The 18,987-nt window shown below is 47.4% G+C and overlaps 1 protein-coding gene across 2 annotated transcripts; it reads right to left on the bottom strand.

Moving 5' to 3' along the window:
• Positions 1 to 226: 226 nt before the first annotated feature.
• Positions 227 to 13,791, bottom strand: LOC309977278 (cell adhesion molecule CEACAM7-like). 2 transcript variants are annotated; one of them, XM_082863318.1, is made up of 6 exons: positions 13,635 to 13,791; positions 12,319 to 12,678; positions 8,247 to 8,522; positions 4,481 to 4,574; positions 2,923 to 2,954; positions 227 to 1,909 (listed from the first exon to the last, which is right to left on the bottom strand). In XM_082863318.1, exons 1-4 carry the CDS (start codon positions 13,696 to 13,698, stop codon positions 4,489 to 4,491), a joined length of 786 nt encoding a protein of 261 aa, XP_082719444.1. In that variant the 5' UTR covers positions 13,699 to 13,791; the 3' UTR covers positions 227 to 1,909; positions 2,923 to 2,954; positions 4,481 to 4,488. The 2 variants fall into 2 exon arrangements, with proteins under 2 accessions (XP_082719444.1, XP_082719443.1); XM_082863317.1 differs by having other exon boundaries at positions 228 to 1,909; positions 4,481 to 4,595.
• Positions 13,792 to 18,987: the final 5,196 nt, after the last annotated feature.

Here is an 18,987-nt window from a genome sequence, read left to right as displayed (position 1 = left end):
TAGTACCAACTGTGAGGCAGCATGTTGATGCCTGATATATAATTTTTATTATAAATATAGAGCAAATTATACAAATAATTCAGAAGCGGCCTTAGCCAGGCAAAATTAAATTACACAGAATAGCGTGGATGAGGAGAGGTATATACAGTCTGTGTCAGGGTTAAAAAACCCTGAAAGAGGTACCTGAGTACAGAGAACTCCCAACGAACCCTCTTTGAGGGGGCCAGTTCCACACAGCATTAGATCAAGTAATGTTTTGGAATAAAACCTTTCTCTCAACAGCCTCAAGGAGGTTCCATCCATGCAGAAGGAGGCTGGGTGGGAAGTAGACGTGCCTCTCCTTCTCCTGCCCGTCCTTTTTATGCTGACACATTGGGTCTCATAGACCCCATGGGAGAAAACAAATTTCAGAGGCTTTCACGAAGCCCAGAGCTGAGCCGTAATCCTCCCCTTGTGTCCTAAGGAGCATCAGCACCAGTGCAGCTTTCTGGGTTGTAAACGAGGCCAGCTGCATGGGTGGTCGTGTCCCCTTCAGGTGCTCCTGCTTCTCAAGAACCAAACACACCTTAGCAGAGGCCAGGGTTTCCTGAGAAGGTGAGTGGGGCGGATGGAACGTGCACAGGCAGAAACACGGAATAGAATGGTGCTGATGGTTGGTCTGAGGCGCCTAGAAACTGAGCGAGATCCCTTTCTGGCCATGAATGTAGAAAACTGCTTCTTCTTATCTTCTTTTTGGAGCCCCTGACATAAAAGGCTTGAGGAGCTCCTGGCCAGAGGGACTTGAGGGGTTTTGGTGGCTTCTTTCACCTCAGGCAGTCAGATTGGCTTACGCAGCAAATTAAGTAAACTTAACCCCTTTCACATAAACAAACAATTACAAAAATTTAAATGGCGAATGTCTCAGAAGGAAGGAAAAAACCCAATACCCCAAATTGTACATTCTTTAACCATTATTTAAATAATCTCTGCAGGGTAGCTTTCTGATTCCTTTCCCACATCCCAGCAGATTGTCTCTGTTAAGAGCTGATTGTCCTCTAAAGCGATAATCCCTCCATCTCTGAGCATTGCCTTTAATGAAGCCCATAAAGTTATTAAAACAGTATGTGCATTTTTTGCAATTTCCATTAGGATTCACTTATGGACTTTGAGAAGTTGTTTTCTAGTTGCTTCTAGTAGGTTCTCTGAAGACAGGCTTTCAAAGGTTTAGGTGGTATTCTAGCTAAGTAGTAAGTTGTTTAGCCCTGGTCCTGCAGGTAGACAACCCTGAAAGTGGACAAAGGTATAGAATTTCCCAGTTCAGAATTGGTTATGTATATGTTTTCCTGTGAATGGTGGGTTCACACCGGGCTTCAGAGAGCAGAAGTTTTTCCTTTTCCTCTCCTTTTCTGGCACATGCATTTCAGTGGATCAAGGACATAATTTTCCAGGTTATGCAAATTCAAGTTAAACTCCAATATGAAAGGACTGGGGTGGGAAGGAATGAGCAAGTTTAAAACCAGTTTAGGTCAGGAAATGGGGAGGCGTGGAGGTTCTGGCAACTCTCTCCCAAGGTCTGCTTTGCCAAAGTTCAATGACAAGGAAGGTTGGGTTTCCTCCAGACCTCCTCCTGGATGTACCTTTTCATCTACTGACACTGAAGGAAGGGACTGTGACTAGGCAGCCTGGAGGAGCCTCATTAGGGATGAAAGGGGGGGGAAGACACTATTCACATTTTCCCCGGAGGGCAAAGGGATCTCCTAGGGATGGGGACGAGAAGCTTGGAATAAGTGCAGTGAGCAGGACTGGTTGCATTACTTATTTTTCACTTCTGAATAAACTGTTTCTGTGGCTGTTGGGGATGGGAGGCTGAAGTTGGTTTCTTTGATTCCTGGGCATTGAAGTTCAGGGCAGAATATGCAACTTCGTCAATCTGAAAGGAATGAACAGCAGTCAATTAAATCAGTGTCGTAGGCCAGGCCCTCACCTTGTCCAGTGTGATTCAGCACCACATGCTTTCACCACTTTGAAACTTTTAGTTCAGAGAAGTACTTTTATTACCCATTTTCTCTGCTTACTAACATCCTATTGAATGTTCATTAGAAGAGATAGATTATGGAATGCTACAATGGAATATGATGATACAACAATGAGAATAAATAAATGACAAAGGCACACAACAATATGAATGAATCTCACAAGACAATTTTGAATCAAAGAAGCCAGACACATGTATACACTGTATTTTTCATTTATATAAGTGCATAACCAGGTAAAACTAACCTAATGCACTGGAAATAAGGATAGTCATTACTCTTTGGAGGGAAGTAACTGGAGCGTTTTGTGTGTGTGTTTGTTGGGGGGGTTGATTTTTTTAAAATGATTTGGGTGCTGTTTACATAGGTATGTAGAAACTTAAACATTGTTAAAATATACTTATGATTGAAGCATTTTTCAACATCAGTGTATACTCTATTGAAGGTTAAGATGAGAAAAATTCAGTACAATTATCAGAAAGTAAAGGAACTAAGACCTCAGATCTATTAGATTGGAAATTATCATTTGATAGTAAGAGCAGGGTCAGATTGGAGGCAGAAGAGGGAGAATGATCTAGTGCCTTCCTTGAGCTGGGCATTGTGTCAGGTGCTTTACCTTTGTTATGTCATTTAATTCCTTGAACTTCTCTTTGAAGGAGGCAGCATGTCCATTTTACACGTGAAAAAGCCGGGAATCAAAGAGGTTAAGTTACCAGCCCAAGGTCCCAGCCAGGATTCAAGTTCACATCTTGCAATGAGGTAGACTGGTGGGGGTAATACTTCTTTGTCTGTTGCTGAAGTGAGGAACTTTGACCCAAACTTGATCTCACTTTTGTATGTTCAGGAATAACCCATTCTACACAGAGATATTTCCATGAGAAAAGGAGCCAGTGAAACTGGCTGTGCTTACCTTGTTAGGTGAATTGTCAGAGTGGCCCTGACCTAGGGAAACAAAGGAGAGTTATCAACCCATGAAAATGCAGAACTAACTTATTGCCTCAGAACTAACTTATTGCCTCAGAACACGGTGTTCCGAAGCTGTTGTGCTTCTAGCTGAAGGAGGGGGCAGGTGGTGAGAGGGTGGGGTGGGGGGGTGGCCCATGATTAAGACTTAAGGAATTCGCTTCCCTCAGTCTGAGGTCCAGACCCCAGGGCATTAGACCAAGGAGAGGTGGGGAGAGGCCTCAGTGCACTTCCGAAGATTTCTTCCAGTTCACAAGGCATGAGTTTTGCCCAGGTGTGTGTCTCAGCAGCAGGCTTCAGCAGCAAGGAGGGGCATTGAGGCCCACAGTACCCAGAGCACCAAAGGCTTCAGCAGCAAGGAGGGGCATTGAGGCCCACAGTACCCAGAGCACCAAAGTCTCACCAAAGGAGATGCCCGCATCCGTAAGAGAGGCAGGAGGGGGAAGGAGGTAGGATGAGGAAAAGGCTCCTGGAAACATGTCCATCTCATGGCCTGCTTGGCTTGCCTGGCCTAGGAGGGGCGAGTGTCTCTCCCCCAGCTGTGTCTCAGGGGAATCTTACATGGCTAGGAAGGGCGTGAGGACCTATGCCAGTTTAAGCTTGGGAAACTGAGATCCCCTCTAATAATTCAGAAGGTAGGGATTCACTTGGAAATCCGAGATTCCCTGGTAGGGCAGGGTATACAGTAGAACATACGAGCTCTCACTAGCTGAGCAGGTTTACTTACTCTGGTTGTGGTCTGAGGATTTGTGCTCTGTGAGATCGCGCTGGTCACTTGCCCTAAATAAATATCAGACACTGTAACTGCTATTCCCAGGCACAGGACCTTTGCTCCTTGAATTAGGAAGGACCCTGTCAGCATGACTCCTTGGGGCTCCTCAGTGTTCCTTTATACCTTGGTTGGTCCTCTTTCCTCTGAGGACCTCCTCCTTCAATCTACCCATCATCCCTTCTGGTGTTTACTCCTCTCCTGCTTACTGGCTGTTCACATTTGGGGCCATTCATGCCAACTGCTTCTGAGCTTATTTCTACCCTGACACCTTTCCCCTTTTGTAGGTAGATGCTGTTTCTTTGTCACTTTATTTATTGCCCAGGAGGCCTTTGGTTGTTTCTGCTTTTCTTAGGTTCTCTTCCTGTCCTGTCCCTCCCTCCTCCTGCTACTGTTGTCGACAGAGCGCAGGACCCCCTTTCTCCTGCTTCTTTCATTTCCTCATTAGTTTTCCTTCTTGGACCTTGGCTTCCCTGACTGGGGACAGAGGAACATAATTGGTTCTGCCCCCTCTAAACCAGGTGGGGATGGGAATAACTATGTCCAAGAGAGAGTAGGGCACAGGAAGCATGAAGACCAGGGAAGAAGAGACCCATAGGAATTAATGCCAAGAAGAAAGATTTTAGGAAGCATGAGGAGCAGATCCAGGTCCAGAGACAGAGATGAAGTCTCCTTCCCTCTCCCGAGCATGACGATTAGCCTCAGAGAAAGCAGAACAAGAGGAAAGGCATCATACCCTTCAGTCTATCTCATATACGGGAAATACACCAGAGGTTCAATCAGAGCTACGCCAGCCAGGACTCCAATCACGATGCAGGCAATAGCACCACCTGAGAGGCCAGTTGAATCAACTGTCATCGAAAGAAAAACGAAGAGTCAATGAAGGTGACATTATTTTACAGTGGGGGGTGCTCTGGGAAATAACTGGGAAATAAAATTTCTGTGGAAGGTTGCTGTGAGGTGACTAGCCGACTATATTTTTGTAATTTTTTTCTCTCTGACTGTATTTCTAGGTTGGTGGTTGGACATGCCTCAATTCCAGTGTGGCCTTTCTGCACTCAGATATTTTTGAAGGCTTTGGAAATGGAAGAAGCACTGATGGTTATTTTTCTATGTTTATAGCTTCCCATCTTTTCATGATTACATCTTTCTCTGGGTGTGGCCCAGGTGTGGCCACCATGAATATGTGCCTGTTAGATGTCTTGGTGGGGATTTTTTGATGGAAGGCCCTCTGAATTCACTGCCCCTCTGCACAGAGACTACCCTTCACACAGGTTCCCAGCAGGAATATGAAATCAATCCCAGTTCTGCAAGAAATGATTTTTTTGTGTTGGGTGACTGTAGTTCAAGGACTCCTCACCAGATTTGCAGACACTCTCTTAGAACTGCACTGCAGCCTAAAACTTCCTCCTTCCCTTTCTCCTTCCCAGGGATCCAATATGCATCATGGTCTGAGGACCCTCCCAGGCTCCTCCCACTCCTGCCCCACTTTCCTTCACAGGCATTTTTCCCAATGAATGTCTTGTATGTCTAATCCCATCTGGGCTGCATCTCACAGGATGAAAACTAACATACTAGATGTGAAACTTTGCACTCAACTCCTTTTTTTCTCTCTTCCATATTTACTCAGTAACATGTTCCTATGGGTCTTTTGTGTTATACCTTCCTTCCCCAAATATACAATACCTTTTGCCTCTTTTTTTTTTTTTTTTTTTTTTTGCGGTACGTGGGCCTCTCACCGTTGTGGCCTCTCCCGCTGCAGAGCACAGGCTCCAGACGCACAGGCTCAGAGGCCATGGCTCACAGGCCTAGCTGCTCCGCGGCATGCGGGATCCTCCCGGACCGGGGCACGAACCCACGTCTCCTGCATCGGCAGGCGGACTCTCAACCACTGCGCCACCAGGGAAGCCCTCTTTGTTCTTTTTTATTTCAGTTCCCCTCACCATTCAACTCAAAACTGAAAATTAATGCTAATGTTAGCTATTGTTATGATGTACTTACTATGTGCCAGATTCTGTGCTATATATAATATTTCCCATATATCTCATTTAATTCATATAATAACCCTGTCAGATAGACATTATTTCCATTTTACAGATGGAAAATCTGAGGCTTCCAGTAGTGAAAAACCCAAAGTCATATGGCTAATAAGAGGTGGATCTAGAGTTAGGTAGTCCTTGAATCGGAGTACCCGATTTCACATAACCTACTGATAATAGTAGTAATTATAGCAGCTAACATTTTTGGAAAAATTTTCCTTTGTGTGTATTTTGCTATGGGTTTAATTGAATATTACATTAAATCTGAAACAAAACCATGAAGCAGGTACTTTTATTACAATCTTCAGCTGAGGAATCTGAGGCTCAGAGAAGTCAAGAATCCTGTGCAAGAATTTGTAATTGTAAATGCTTACATTAAAAAAGTAGATCTCAAGTCAGCAACCTAAATTTACAACTTAAGGGACACGAAAAACAAAACAAGGGAAAAAAAAAAACATACCAAAGCTAGCAGAATGAAGGAAACAATAGCAATTAGAATGGAGATAAATAAATTAGAGAATGGAAAAACAGTAGAGAGAATCAATAAAACCAATATTTGGTTCTTCAAAAATATTAACAAAATTGACAAATCTTTAACTAGATTGACTAAGAAAAGAAGATTCAAATTACTAAAATCAGAAATGAATGTGGGAACATTACTACCAATTCTACAAAATATGAGTACTATGAATAATCATTTGGCAACAAATTGGATAACTTCTACAAAATGGACAAATTCCTAGAAACATGAAAGCTGCCAAGATGAAATCACAAAGAAATAGAGACTATGAATAGACATAAAGTAAGGAGGTTAAACCAATAAAAAACACTTGACAAAAATCAACTAACCTTTCATGATGAAAACACTCAAACTAGGAAAAGAAGGAAACCACCTCAACGTAATAAAGCACATATATAAAAAACCCACAGCTAACATCATCCTGAATGGTGAAAGATTGAAAGTTCTTCCTCTAAGGTCAGGAACAAGACAACAATGCCTGTTTTTTCCACTTCTATTCAAAATAGTATTGGATGTATTAGCCAGAGCAATTAGGCAAGAAAAAGAAATAAAGGACATCCAAATTGGAAAAGAAGAGTAAAATTATCTCTGTTTGCAGATAACATGACCTTATATGTAGAAAACCATAAAGATCCCCAAGAAAACTGTTAGAACTAATAAACAAATTAATCAAAGCTGGAGAATACTAAATCAACTTGTAAAAATCAGTTGTTTCAGGACTTCCCTGGTGGCGCAGTGGTTAAGAATCCTTCTCCCAATGCAGGGGACATGGGTTCAATCCCTGGTCCAGGAAGATCCCACATGCTGCAGAGCACCTAAGCCCATGCACCACAACTACTCATCCTGTGCTTTAGAGCCTGCAAGCCACAACTACTGTGCCTGCGTGCCACAACTACTGAAGCCCACGCACATAGAGCCCGTGCTCCGCAACAAGAGAAGCCACCGCAATGAGAAGCCCGTGCACCACAATGAAGACTAGCCCCTGCTCGCTGCAACTAGAGAAAGCCCACGCACAGCAACGAAGGCCCAATGCAGCCAAAAACAAAAATAAATAAATAAATACTATTTAAAAAATCAGTTGTTTCTATACACAAACAATGAAACATTCAAAAAGGAAATTAAGAAAATGTTATTTACAATACTATCAAAAATAATGAAATATTCAGGAATTAACCAGGGAGGTGAAAGACTTATACACTGAGAAACTATAAATAAACACTGCTGAAAGAAATTAAAGAAGACATAAATAAATGGAAAGACATTCCATGTCCATGGATTGGAAGACTTAACATGGTTAAGATGACAGTACTACCCAAAGTGATCTAAGATTCATCGCAATCCCTATCAAAATTCCCCAATGACTTTTTTTTTTTTTTTGCTGAAATGGAAAATCAGCCCTAAAATTCATATGGCATTTCAGGAGACCCCTAAAAGCCAAAAAAATCTGGAAAAAGAAGAACAGAGTTGGAGGACTCGCATTTCCTGATTTCAGAATTTGTTACAATGCTACAGTAATCAAAAGTGTGGTATTACGGGGCTTCCCTGGTGGCACAGTGGTTGAGAGTCCGCCTGCAGATGCAGGGGACGCGGGTTCGTGCCCCGGTCCAGGAAGATCCCACATGCCGCGGAGCGGCTGGGCCCATGAGCCATGGCCACTGGGCCTGCGCGTCCGGAGCCTGTGCTTCGCAACGGGAGAGGCCACAACAGTGAGAGGCCCTTGTACCGCAAAACAGTAAGAGACCCGTGTCAGCCGCTGTTGCCTCCTAGACTTGGCTCAAGGCTGGGCCTGCCCAGATTTGCCTGGGACAGGAAGTCATGGCCAGCCTGATATCCAGAGGTGAGAGTCCATGTACCTGGACCTGAGAGGGATGGGTGTGGTCTGGCCTCCGGCAGTGGAGATTCAGTCAGGCTGCCTGGGGCACATAGGAACAGAGGCTACTCACAGATGACGTTCAGGGTGAATGGGTCACTGCGGCTGACACTCACTGGGTTCCGAGCTTCACACATATAGGGTCCTGTGTCATTCCTCGTGACATGGAATAAAGTGAGAGTCCTGTTGTCCTCAGACAGCTCCAGCCTGGTGCTGTTGAGGAGGCTCTGCTTGTTGACCCACCACGTGTGGGAGGTGTTCTGAGTCTCCGTCCCACATGTTAACACTACAGTATCCTGCTCCATGGGGTTGGAGTTGTTGCTGGTGATGACTGGGGTGGGCAACACCACTGTGAAGACAACAGAGAGAACATGGCCCCTTTTATACCTTGATTCCTCCAATAGCATCTTCAATCAGAGTTGGCATTTCTCACCTTTGAGCCAAACTGAGTCCTTAAAGAATAAGGCAGGTCTTTGTATCACAAGACAAATGCATGAACATCTGAACTCAGAGAGTATAAGGCCACCTGCTCTATGTCTGAGAGAAAGCACAGACTTCCTCAAGTGTCTGTCATGTATCAAGGTTTGATAGCAGTAACATAGGCCTGGAAATCAGAGACCCCTTGCTCCCTCATTTAGTTTTTTGTTTGTTTGTTTGTTTGTTTGTTTTTGTGGTACGCGGGCCCCTCACTGTTGTGGCCTCTCCCGTTGCGGAGCACAGGCTCCGGACGCGCAGGCTCAGCGGCCATGGCTCACGGGCCCAGCCGCTCCGCGGCATGTGGGATCTTCCCAGACCGGGGCACGAACCCGTGTCCCCTGCATCGGCCGGCAGACTCTCAACCACTGCGCCACCAGGGAAGCCCCCTCGTTTAGTATTTTACTGACCAGGTGACTACCTGACTGACCTTGGGGTGTTCACCTGGAACATGCAGGTCCTGAGACCCTTCAACCTGCACAGACCTGCATTGCCTGGTGGAGACGTGTTTTCACTGAGTCCTCGATTTCCAAGGTTCCCTAGAGATAGGTAATGATGGGCCATCCCATAGTCCTTAAACCCCAAGAAGACTGGGCAACATGGCCTGGAACTGGGTGTTTGAGCAGAAATAACACATGGGACGACCCAGAGCAAGCCTGGTGGTCAGTCCAGTATTCAGGCTGCAGGGCCATGAGGTGGGGCAGTTCTGCCCAGGTGTGAAAGGTGATTGACAAGACAGTGACCCCGTAAAGGCTAGGCGAGTCCAAAGAATGATTAGAAAAGAGTGAGGGGGAGGGACTTCCCTGGTGGTCCAGTGGGTAAGACTCTGCGCTCCCAATGCAGAGGGCCCGGCTTCGATCCCTGGTCGGGGAACTAGATCCTGCATGTATGCCCCAACTAAGAGTTCGCATGCCGCAACTAAGAAGCCCGCCTGCCACAACTTAAAGATCCTGCATGCCGCAGCTAAGACCCAGCCAAAATAAATAAATAAATAAGTATTTAAAAAAAAAAAAAAGAGTGAGGGGGACATGCTGGCTGGCTTTGGCAGCAGAACCAACGTCTCTGCCCTTAGTCTTGGACAGAATTGATCGGGGAGAGGTCTGAGTCTGTTTTATAAAGAGAGGAATGATTTAAATTAGTAGAAACATTCTGTGTTATGTTAATAACTTTAGGAGAAGAGGTCCCTGTCACCAATTTCCATGGACAGTCAGGCAAATGGGGAGGAGGCCCACCACTGGTGTGTGGCATGTTTTCTTTTCTTTTCTTTCTACCTCAGGAAACACAGGTAGAGCTGGATCAAATTTGTCTGAGTTGGGCCAAGTCTAAGTGAAAGGACAGTGGCTTGGGCACCTCATCGTCGGAGAGCCCTATGATACAGGTACCATCATGAGGACACACGGGCAATGAAACAGTCAGTAAAGCAGTCAGATGGCACAGGGTCTGTCAGCCCCACCCTGGGAAGGTCTTGGGAACCACTGAGAGGAACTGGAGGCTCCCAGAAGGACAAGAATGTGAGTCACAAATCAAAGAGGTGAAGTGAGCCACTGGGGACTGCAGACCTGTCTTTCTGCCTTTGACTTCCTGGTTGAGTCATGTAGGCCTTAGATTCACCACCTGTTACGTGGTATGTTCCACTTGTTGGCATCATGGAGGGAAAGAGCCCTGGACCAGGGCAAAGTGGGAGCTCATTCTCCCGGTGACCTGGGGAAACTGGCTCGTGTTGGAGCCTCGCAGAGGCTGCTGCTCCCACTGATTTCTGCGTCCTTTACTATTGCCCGGGAGGGTGGGTCTGGCCACAGGTGTTAGCAGGACGGGAACAGGGCAGTCAGCCATTTGCGGGAGTATCTGTGGAAGGCTTAAGGGTAGGGGAGCTGTGCAGAGCAGGGCCAGTCCCGGCTGGAAAGAAGGAGGAGGAAGATGAGAGACATGGAAGCAGCAGAGAGAGCAAAAAATGTCCATTTACAAGTGACTTCAAAGTGGGGGTTACAAGTGCCGTCAAAGATCAAAGATCAAAGAGCCCCACTTTGATCAAAGATCAAAGATCCAAGAGCCCCACTGCTGCCCAGAGGCAGGACCCCTGGAAAACCCTCCCACGGCCGAGCAGCCCCACAGTCACCGTGAGACCTGGCTCCCAACGTGCTTTAGGGGCGGGTGGTCAGAGGATGGAACATGGGTCCCATCCCTGGAGAGACAGGCAGTAGGTGTGGCCAGTACCTCCTAGGATTCTGCATCCAGATTCCAGTGCCTGAAGAGATTATAGGTCATTCACTCATTCTTATACCTTCCATCCTTCCTTCATCAAAGAAAGATTGAGAGTTTACCTGTTGGGCCCTATGCTGCTTGCAGGTGTAGGTTGGAGAGTGAGGAAACCGAGTCCTTCCCATGTTATTCCAGCGGGAGTGACACCCAGCACATTAGGAAACAAATAAATAAATGATTTCTCATCCAGTGCAAGGAGCTTGTGCATTGGCTACCTGGAGAGGGAAGGCCTGGACATTCCTGTCACTGACTGTGATCATTGATGAAGGTCATTTAGTTCTAGAGTAAACAGGATTCATTTTCCATTTCCTTTCACTTTCCATGCCCGAGTCTCCCTCTGAGCTGGGGATGCCCAAGAAGAAAGGATCTGAACCCACAGCTGGCTTCTGGGTCCAAAGATGCACAACAAGGCCCCCGGGATGGAGGAGAGGATGGGGCTGTCATCTTGGCATGACTCTGATTGGCCAGTCATGGTCTGTGTGACTCTGATTCAGTGAGTGTAATCCCCTTTAACTCAGTTTCTCCTCATTAAAATAGAAAAAATGGTAAATTGTCTCAGGATTGCCATGTTGCCTGTGTATTAACCTTAAATCATCAATAATTAACTGACCTAAAGCTGAGCATAGAGGAGCTGACCATAAAAACGGCATCTATTATTAGTTGCATCCACAGGAGAGGGCTCCCTGGGCTGTGCCCGGTGGTCAAGGAGCTGCCAGGAGCATCTTCTGTCCTCTGTTCCTCCCTAAGGATGCTGACCTTCCTCTGGAGTCTCCTTAGTCCCCCAGGTGGTCGGCTAATAACCTGTCTTGCTCTCCATGCTGAGCCTCAGGTGAAGGCCCAGACTCCACCCCTGCCCAAATGTGGCTCTTGGGGCTGAGCCCTGGCTGGTGACCAGCTCTGAAGCCTTGGGACTCAGGCAGCTGGGAAGCCACTGCTCCCAGTCAACCCCATCCAGGAGGATAAAGCCCAACAGTGGCAAATGTTCTCCGGGGTTGTTGGAGGTGGGAGCGGAGGAGCTGGGCAGGGGCTTCCCGGGGCTGAACTTCTCTGTGGGGGTCCCAGGGGGCCCTCAGGCCAGGCCCATACTGAGTCCTACAGGGTCTCCCTCAGCGTCACAGGCACAGGGAGGGGCCCAGGGGGTTGAACTGCGGCTGATCTTCCTCTGCTGTGTTACTCCCATCAGCCTGGTCCTTCTTCCTGCACAGAATGTCTTCAGGGTCCGGATTCTGCGAAAGAATTCTGATACTTTGAAGTTTGTCTCCACTGTGTGTGTGTCCTGCACTAAATGTTCAAACCCCAACCTGGGATGTGATACAGAGGGGGATGGAGACACAGTCCAGGCCTGTCAGTCCTCTGTGTGTGACTAGAATTCACCCCACCCAACACCCAGAGTTCAGAGAGGAATCACTCACGGTATACGCGGAGTTGTGCAGCTAGTCTTTCCGTCTGTAAATCATTCTTTATAATGAACAGGGTGTAGTATCCTGTGTCGTGCTGGGTGACATTCTGGAACAGCAGGGATCCATTGGGGTATATTGTCTCTCGACCGCTGTGTGCAAGCCCAGTGGTGCTTGTACTAACGTCTATTCTATGTGATGCAATTAGTTGGTTGTTCTCTACCCTTTCTCCTCTGTACCAGCTGTAGCCTAGAAGATCCCCTGTCACACTGTGGACAAGTAGAAGCACATCCGTGCCTTCTGCAGCAATGACGGGCACCGATTCAATAGCGGGTTTCACAGTGCTGAGCAGCTTCCAGAAGGTTACGAGTGCGACTAGGAGGGAAGAGAGAGAAATTAATATTCTGACCTATGTGTTGGGATGGAAAAATGGGGCCCTGGGTCCTGAGCAGGGCTCTTCATCCCTCAGCCTTGGTGTGTGTTTTTGTAGTGCGTGTGTGTGTGTGTGTGTGTGTGTGTGTGTCTGTCTGTCTGTCTGTCTGTGTCTGTGTGTGCATGTGTGTTTGCTACTGGCTTAGGGTCAGCAGCATGACCCCCATTACTTCAGCCCCTCTGAGCTTGTTATTTCCTCTGTTTCCCCAGATGTCTTCCTGGCTCACTCCCTTGCTGCCCTCACACGCTTGTTCACACTCAGGGGCCTGTTGGGAGCTGCCCTCCCTGACACCTGCTCCGAAGACCCTCCGTCTTCACTTTCTGACCTTTCCCTGCTCCGTTTCCTTCATGACACTTGTCAGCACCTGACAGCACATTCTAGATCTCTTTGCTTGTCTGTCTTCCTCCCCATAGAGTGTGAGCTCTGGGACGGCAGGGACTTGTCTGATCCTGGTTGTAACCCAGGGCCTGGACCAGGCTCCAAATACCAGGTGAGGAAGGAATGAGTGTTCCCAGGGCCTCCACCGCCTGGTGTTTATTTGTCAGTCTCTAAGGGTGGTGGGTAAGGACAGTGTTTAGCTTCCTGGTTGCGTTTTTTTCTGGATTGACACCCTGACATAAATTGTTATTGTCACCAGTTTTGAAAAATTACTGCTCAGTGATGAATAATTTGGAAAGTGTACAGTAATTGAGGTTCTCCTGCCCCTCACCAATTCCAGTTCATTGAGACTTTCCTGTTGCTCAGTCCCTCCCCCCACCCTCCCCTGCTCCCATGTCCTCTTCCCTCAGGTCCAGACAGAAGCCCTCTGTCCACTCTCAGAGCCCTGTCTCCCCCAGAGACCTCAGCCTGTCTCTGTTCTCCCACCCCTGCCCACACCCTGAAAATTGTCCCCTCTCACCTGCCAGCAGGAGCCCATTCCAGGGGCTGCACCCTCTGTGGGCATGGGCTAAGGGGGGCTTCATGGTGTCTGCTGTCTGCTGTGTCCCTCGCTCTGTGAGAAGAGCTTCAGCTCCCGAAATGCTCACGAGCACTGCTGTCTGATGTGTGAGCTCTGCTGTCCTTCCTCCCTCTGTGCTGGGCCTCCTCCTGGGGCAGGAGCACTTCGCTGGGTCACGTGGGCCAGGGGCGGGGTCTCTGCCCAGGGCCCTCCCTCTCCCTCCTCTCTCATTTCTGCCTGCCTTCTCTCTTCTTCCACCTTCCCTTTCTGTCTACAATTCATTTCCCTGTGAACCGCTGCTCTTTCTGCCTTTTTCAGCTTGACTCCTCAGCCTAGAAGCACACACACACAATTTGCCATTGGTTGGGGGGAGCACCACCCTGGGGCTCCGTGTCCTGGGCATTCCCCACAGTTCGCAGTTGGGGTGCACAGTCAGCCTCTCCCCCACAGCCTCCCCTTCCCCTTCTGGGTTTTCCCTTTAGAGCAGGAGCCCTGCGGCTACATCTCATACCCTTGTCACAGGAATGTCACCCACACCGTGCATTGGAATCACTGTGGAACTTTATAAAGACTGTGAATGCACAGATGACCCCTTAGAAATGCTGTTTCAGCAGCTGCCCTGGTAACATGTATGCCCAGCCAGGCTGAGACCCCATAATGGGCTGGGGTAGACTCTTCCCCTCTCTTGTGCACACGGAGGGTCTGCAGATCCTGTGAAAGCACAGAGTCTGCCTCAGCAGGTGTGGGGTGGACCTGAGAGTCTGCATCGAGCTAGCTCTCAGGTGACGCTGATCATACTGGCCGTGGAGCACGGTTTCAGTAGCAAGGTCTGTCAGCACCACACAGACACCTAGAGGTCCCCAAACCAGGATCTTATTTCCATTTGTGACACGGAGGGTCTTTCCAATGTTCTCAAATGCTCTGAGAAGGTTTCCTTCTGTTCCTGCCAGAAGGCTCCAGGAAAGGATTGAGGGGCTGGAAAGGGTGCAAAGTGAGTGATGTCTGGTGAGAGGGACGCTCCTTCTCTCTCCATGGGGGTCTAGCTGGGCCACAGCTTCCTGGGACACACACTGATGACCTGAAGGAATAGTAGTTCCTATAGGTGTGAAGTGGGCCAACTCCTGGCTGGATGGAGGAGCTGTCCATTGTGGGGAGCTTGGAGAGCTGTGGCCTAAGGTGACACTGGTGAGGGTCCTATTCTGCTGGGCTGAGGGAGGTCTGTAGCCCTTGGGGAGGCTCTAGCCTGTGGAGTAACTCTGCCGCCCTCTGGTGGACAAGGAGGGAAGTGCAGCAGTTACCATGCCACGCTGCTCTGCATGTTTATTCAACACCGTGAACTTTTTACATGGGTTACGTATCATGTGAATGCTGCATCATGTTCCAGCTCTGTGAGTCACAGTCTCTGCTGCTCCAAGAACTCCAGCCCCGTTCCTTAATGAGATGTCACCAAGCTCAGATTTCCAGGAATGTAGATGAGTTTGTGTTTGTCTCCAGTAGGTTATACTGTGTGCGTCCCTGGGAGACAGTAGTGAATGTGGCTGGAGCACTAGGTGATGGGTCTATGGGAAGAAGAGGCAGGAGCAGGGAACCAGGCTTGTCAGGAGGGGAAGGTCTGGGTCAGGGGAGCAGAGGGGGAAAGGATGGACGGTCAACTTCCCCTCTCGCTCCTGGGGCCTGGGTCAGGTGAGAAGGGAGCTGGTTCCCTCTTGTTCATCAAGAGCTGGGCCTCACGGGTGCCCTATGCCCATGGCTGAACTCTCGTGTTAAGTCCACTTTTATCCAGGGTTGTCGTTGGCGCTCTCTGTACACATAGGCTATGAATGGAGAGGCCCCTGGTCTTGAGGTGGCTTCACACACACAGTCCCACCCAGGGCCTCGGGGTAGCTCCCGCAGCGCCTGTGATCCTCTGCTTCTCCCTGCCCCATTCCTGGGGTTTCTTTCCTGTACCACCTTCTCCCTGGGACTCTGTGGACAGCCTCAGCCAGTGACCTCACCTGCTTCCGTTCTAGGCAGCTATCCCTGTGATCTCTGCCCCCTCACAATCTCTGGGCCTCACTAGTCTCTCTCATTTTTTCTGACCCCTGATCCCTGTGAGGAAAGGAGGTTGAAGCTGAGATTGGTACTCTCCAGGTTCTACACTTTTTAGACAGCTTGAAAGCCAGGAACCCTGATGTGTCAGTGGAATCATTTTTGTGTCTCCCGGTGGAAGCATTCCTCCCTTTGGAACTAAGACCTCTGGGCCAGCAGAACATAAAGTCATGGGAACAGGAAGTGTAAATTTTGCTAGTGGATCATTAGAGGAGATCATTAGAGGAGCACAGGCTCTGGACGCGCAGGCTCAGTGACCATGGCTTACGGGCCCAGCCACTCCGTGGCATGTGGGATCCTCCCGGACCGGGGCACGAACCCGTGTCCCCTGCATCGGCAGGCGGACTCTCAACCACTGCGCCACCAGGGAAGCCCAAACCTGAATATATACCTTTTGACTCCATTCACCCATTTCACACACACCCCACTCCTCATCTCTGGCAACCACCAATCTGTTCTCTGTTTTTGAGCTTGAGGTTTTTTGATTTGTTTTAAATTCCACATATAAGTGAGATTATACAGCATTCGTCTTTCTCTGACATTTCACTTAACATAATCTCCTCAAGGTCCATACATGTTTGTAGTAAATGGCAAGATTTCATGTTTTTAATGGCTGAATAATATTCCGTTATATATATGTACACCACATTATCTTCATCCATTCACCCGTAGATGGACACTTAGGTTCGTTTCATATCTTGACTAATGTAAATAATGCTGCAATAACATGAGGGTTCATAAATCTTTTCAAGTTAGTGTTTTCATTTTCTTCAGCTGAATTCCCAGAAGTGGAATTGCTAGGTCATATGGTAGTTCTATTTTTAACTTTCTGAGTAACCTCCATTCTGTCTTCCCTAGTGGCTGCACCAATTTACGCAATTTACGTTCCCACCAACAGTGCACAAGGGTTTCCTGTTCTCCACACCCTCACCAACTCGTTATTTCTTGTCTTTTGGATAACCGCCATTCTAACAGCTGTGAGGTAATAGCTCATGCGGTTTTGATCTGCATTTCCCTGATGATTAGTGGTGTTGAGCACTGTTTCCTGTACCTGTTGACCATCTGTATGTCTTCTTTGGAAAAACGCTTACTCAGATCCTCTGCCCATTTTTAATCAGATCGTTTGGTTATGTGCTATTGAGTTGTCTCAGTTCTTTAAACATTTGGGGTATTTACCCCTTATCAGATATATGATCTGCAAATCTTATCTCCCATTCAGTAGGTTGCCTTTTCATTTTGTTGATGGTTTGTTTCCTATACTGCGCAGAAGCCTTTTAGTTTGATGTAGTCCTACTTGTTGATTTTTGCTTTTCTTGCCTTTGCTTGTGGTGTCAAATCTGAAAACTCATCACCGAGAGCAATGTCAAGGAACTTACTGCCTATGTTTATTTTCTAGGATTTTTACGGTTTCAGGTCTTACATTCAAGTCTTTCATCCATTCTGAGCTAATTTTGCTTTATGGTGTAAGATAGTCATCCAGTTTTACTCTTTTGCATGTGGCTGTCCAGTGGCAGGATGGGACGGAAAGTTCCAACCCTCTAATCACTCCTTTGGGTCCACTAGCCACCAGCCCTCATCTTTAGATGCAGTCCAGTAGAGACCTCATTAACATAACAAAAGACACCTTTGTCGCTCTAAGCACTTAGGAAATTCCAAGGGTTTTAAGGAGCTCTGTGTCAGAAATGGGGACGAAGACCAAATGTGTGCTTCTGATTATAAACCACAATATCACACCTTCCCCACATTCTTCAATTCCTTGATGGTACTAATCTCTGCAGTCCCTCCAGGAATGTGGTATTGCTTTTGATTTATTTTCCTAGGTCGAGGCAGTTCTAGTGGCTTCCATTTGGCCTATCCCCCCAAAATAGCCCTCACTCCACAGGTCAGGGAACCAATGTGGGGATTCTTCCAGTTGCTGAATATATCTACTCCAATTATGCATTTCAAAACTGGGGAAATAGCCACAAGATGAGTTCAGGGACCCAGTGGGCCCTTGTGAGATGGACTGGAGCTAAAACTCCATTGCTTGTCTGATTTCCATACGGTCCTTCTCTGACTGGTGGGCTACGGTGACATTTTTTTTTTTTTTTTTTTTTTTTACGGTGACATTTTGGGTCACCTGCAATTAGTGTCAGTTCAGAGCCTGTGTCCATCAATCCCCCCCAAAGTCTGATTATGTCTTTTTCCCTGATGTATGGTCACTCTGGTAAAAGGTCAAAGGTCACTTTGGGGAAGAAGTCTGGGAGAAATATTAACAGTAAAACAAAAAAAACAAACAAACAAAAACAGGGCTTGACCTGGTGGTGCAGTGGTTGAGTCTGCCTGCCGATGCAGGGGACACGGGTTCGTGCCCCGGTCCGGGAAGATCCCACATGCCGCGGAGTGGCTGGGCCCGTGAGCCATGGCCACTGAGCCTACGCGTCCGGAGCCTGTGCTCCGCAACGGAAGAGGCCACAGCAGTGAGAGGCCCGCGTACCGCAAAAAAAAAAAAAAAAAAGAATCCGCCTGCCAAGGCAGGGGACACGGGTTCGATCCCTGGTCCGGGAAGATCCCACACGCTGCGGAGCAACTAAGCCTGTGCGCCACAACTACTGAAGACCTCGCGCCTAGAGCCTGTGCTCCACAACAAGAGAAGCCACCACAATGAGAAGCCCGTGCACCGCAACAAAGAGTAGCCCCCGCTCGCCGCAACTAGAGAAAGCCCGCGTGCAGCAACGAAGACCCAATGCAGCCAAAAATAAATAAATAAATAAAATAAATTTATTAGAAAAGAAAATCATATATCTGTTAAGGGGTTAATGCCTAGAATATATAAAGAAACCCTACAATTCAACAACAACAACACTAAAAAAACCCAAATTACCTGATCAAAACATGGTCAAAACACTTGAATAGACATTTCTCCAAAGAGGATATACAAGTGGCCAACTAGCTTATGAAAAGATACTCAACATCACTAATCATTAGGGGAATGTAAATCAAAATAACAGTAGGATATTACCTCACACTCATTTTATAGTGGCCATCATGCATGCACACACACACACACACCCACACACACAGGCATGCAGAAAATAACCTGCGTTGGCAGGAATGTGAAGAAATTGGAAACTTTGAGCACTGTTGGTGGAAGCATAAAATAGTGAATCTGCTGTGGAAAACAGTATATGGAGTTTCTTTCAAAAACAAGAAATAGATTTACCATATGATCCAGCAAACTCACTTC

Source organism: Leucopleurus acutus (assembly GCF_964270905.1).
Source record: "Leucopleurus acutus genome assembly, chromosome: 20".
NCBI lineage: Eukaryota > Metazoa > Chordata > Mammalia > Artiodactyla > Delphinidae > Leucopleurus > Leucopleurus acutus.
Note: the sequence above shows the minus strand (reverse complement) of the source record. Positions and strands in the feature narration are given on the sequence as shown.

Bases quoted from the DNA above. Each gene is read 5' to 3' on its own strand.
- LOC309977278 (XM_082863317.1), bottom strand. From the start codon at position 13,698: ATGAAGCCCCCCTTAGCCCATGCCCACAGAGGGTGCAGCCCCTGGAAT. The intron at 8,523-12,318 runs GTGAGTGATTCC...TTGTCTTCACAG, and splicing joins TGCACAACTCCGCGTATACC to TGGTGTTGCCCACCCCAGTC. The intron at 4,596-8,246 runs GTGAGTAGCCTC...TTTCGATGACAG, and splicing joins ATTCACCCTGAACGTCATCT to TTGATTCAACTGGCCTCTCA.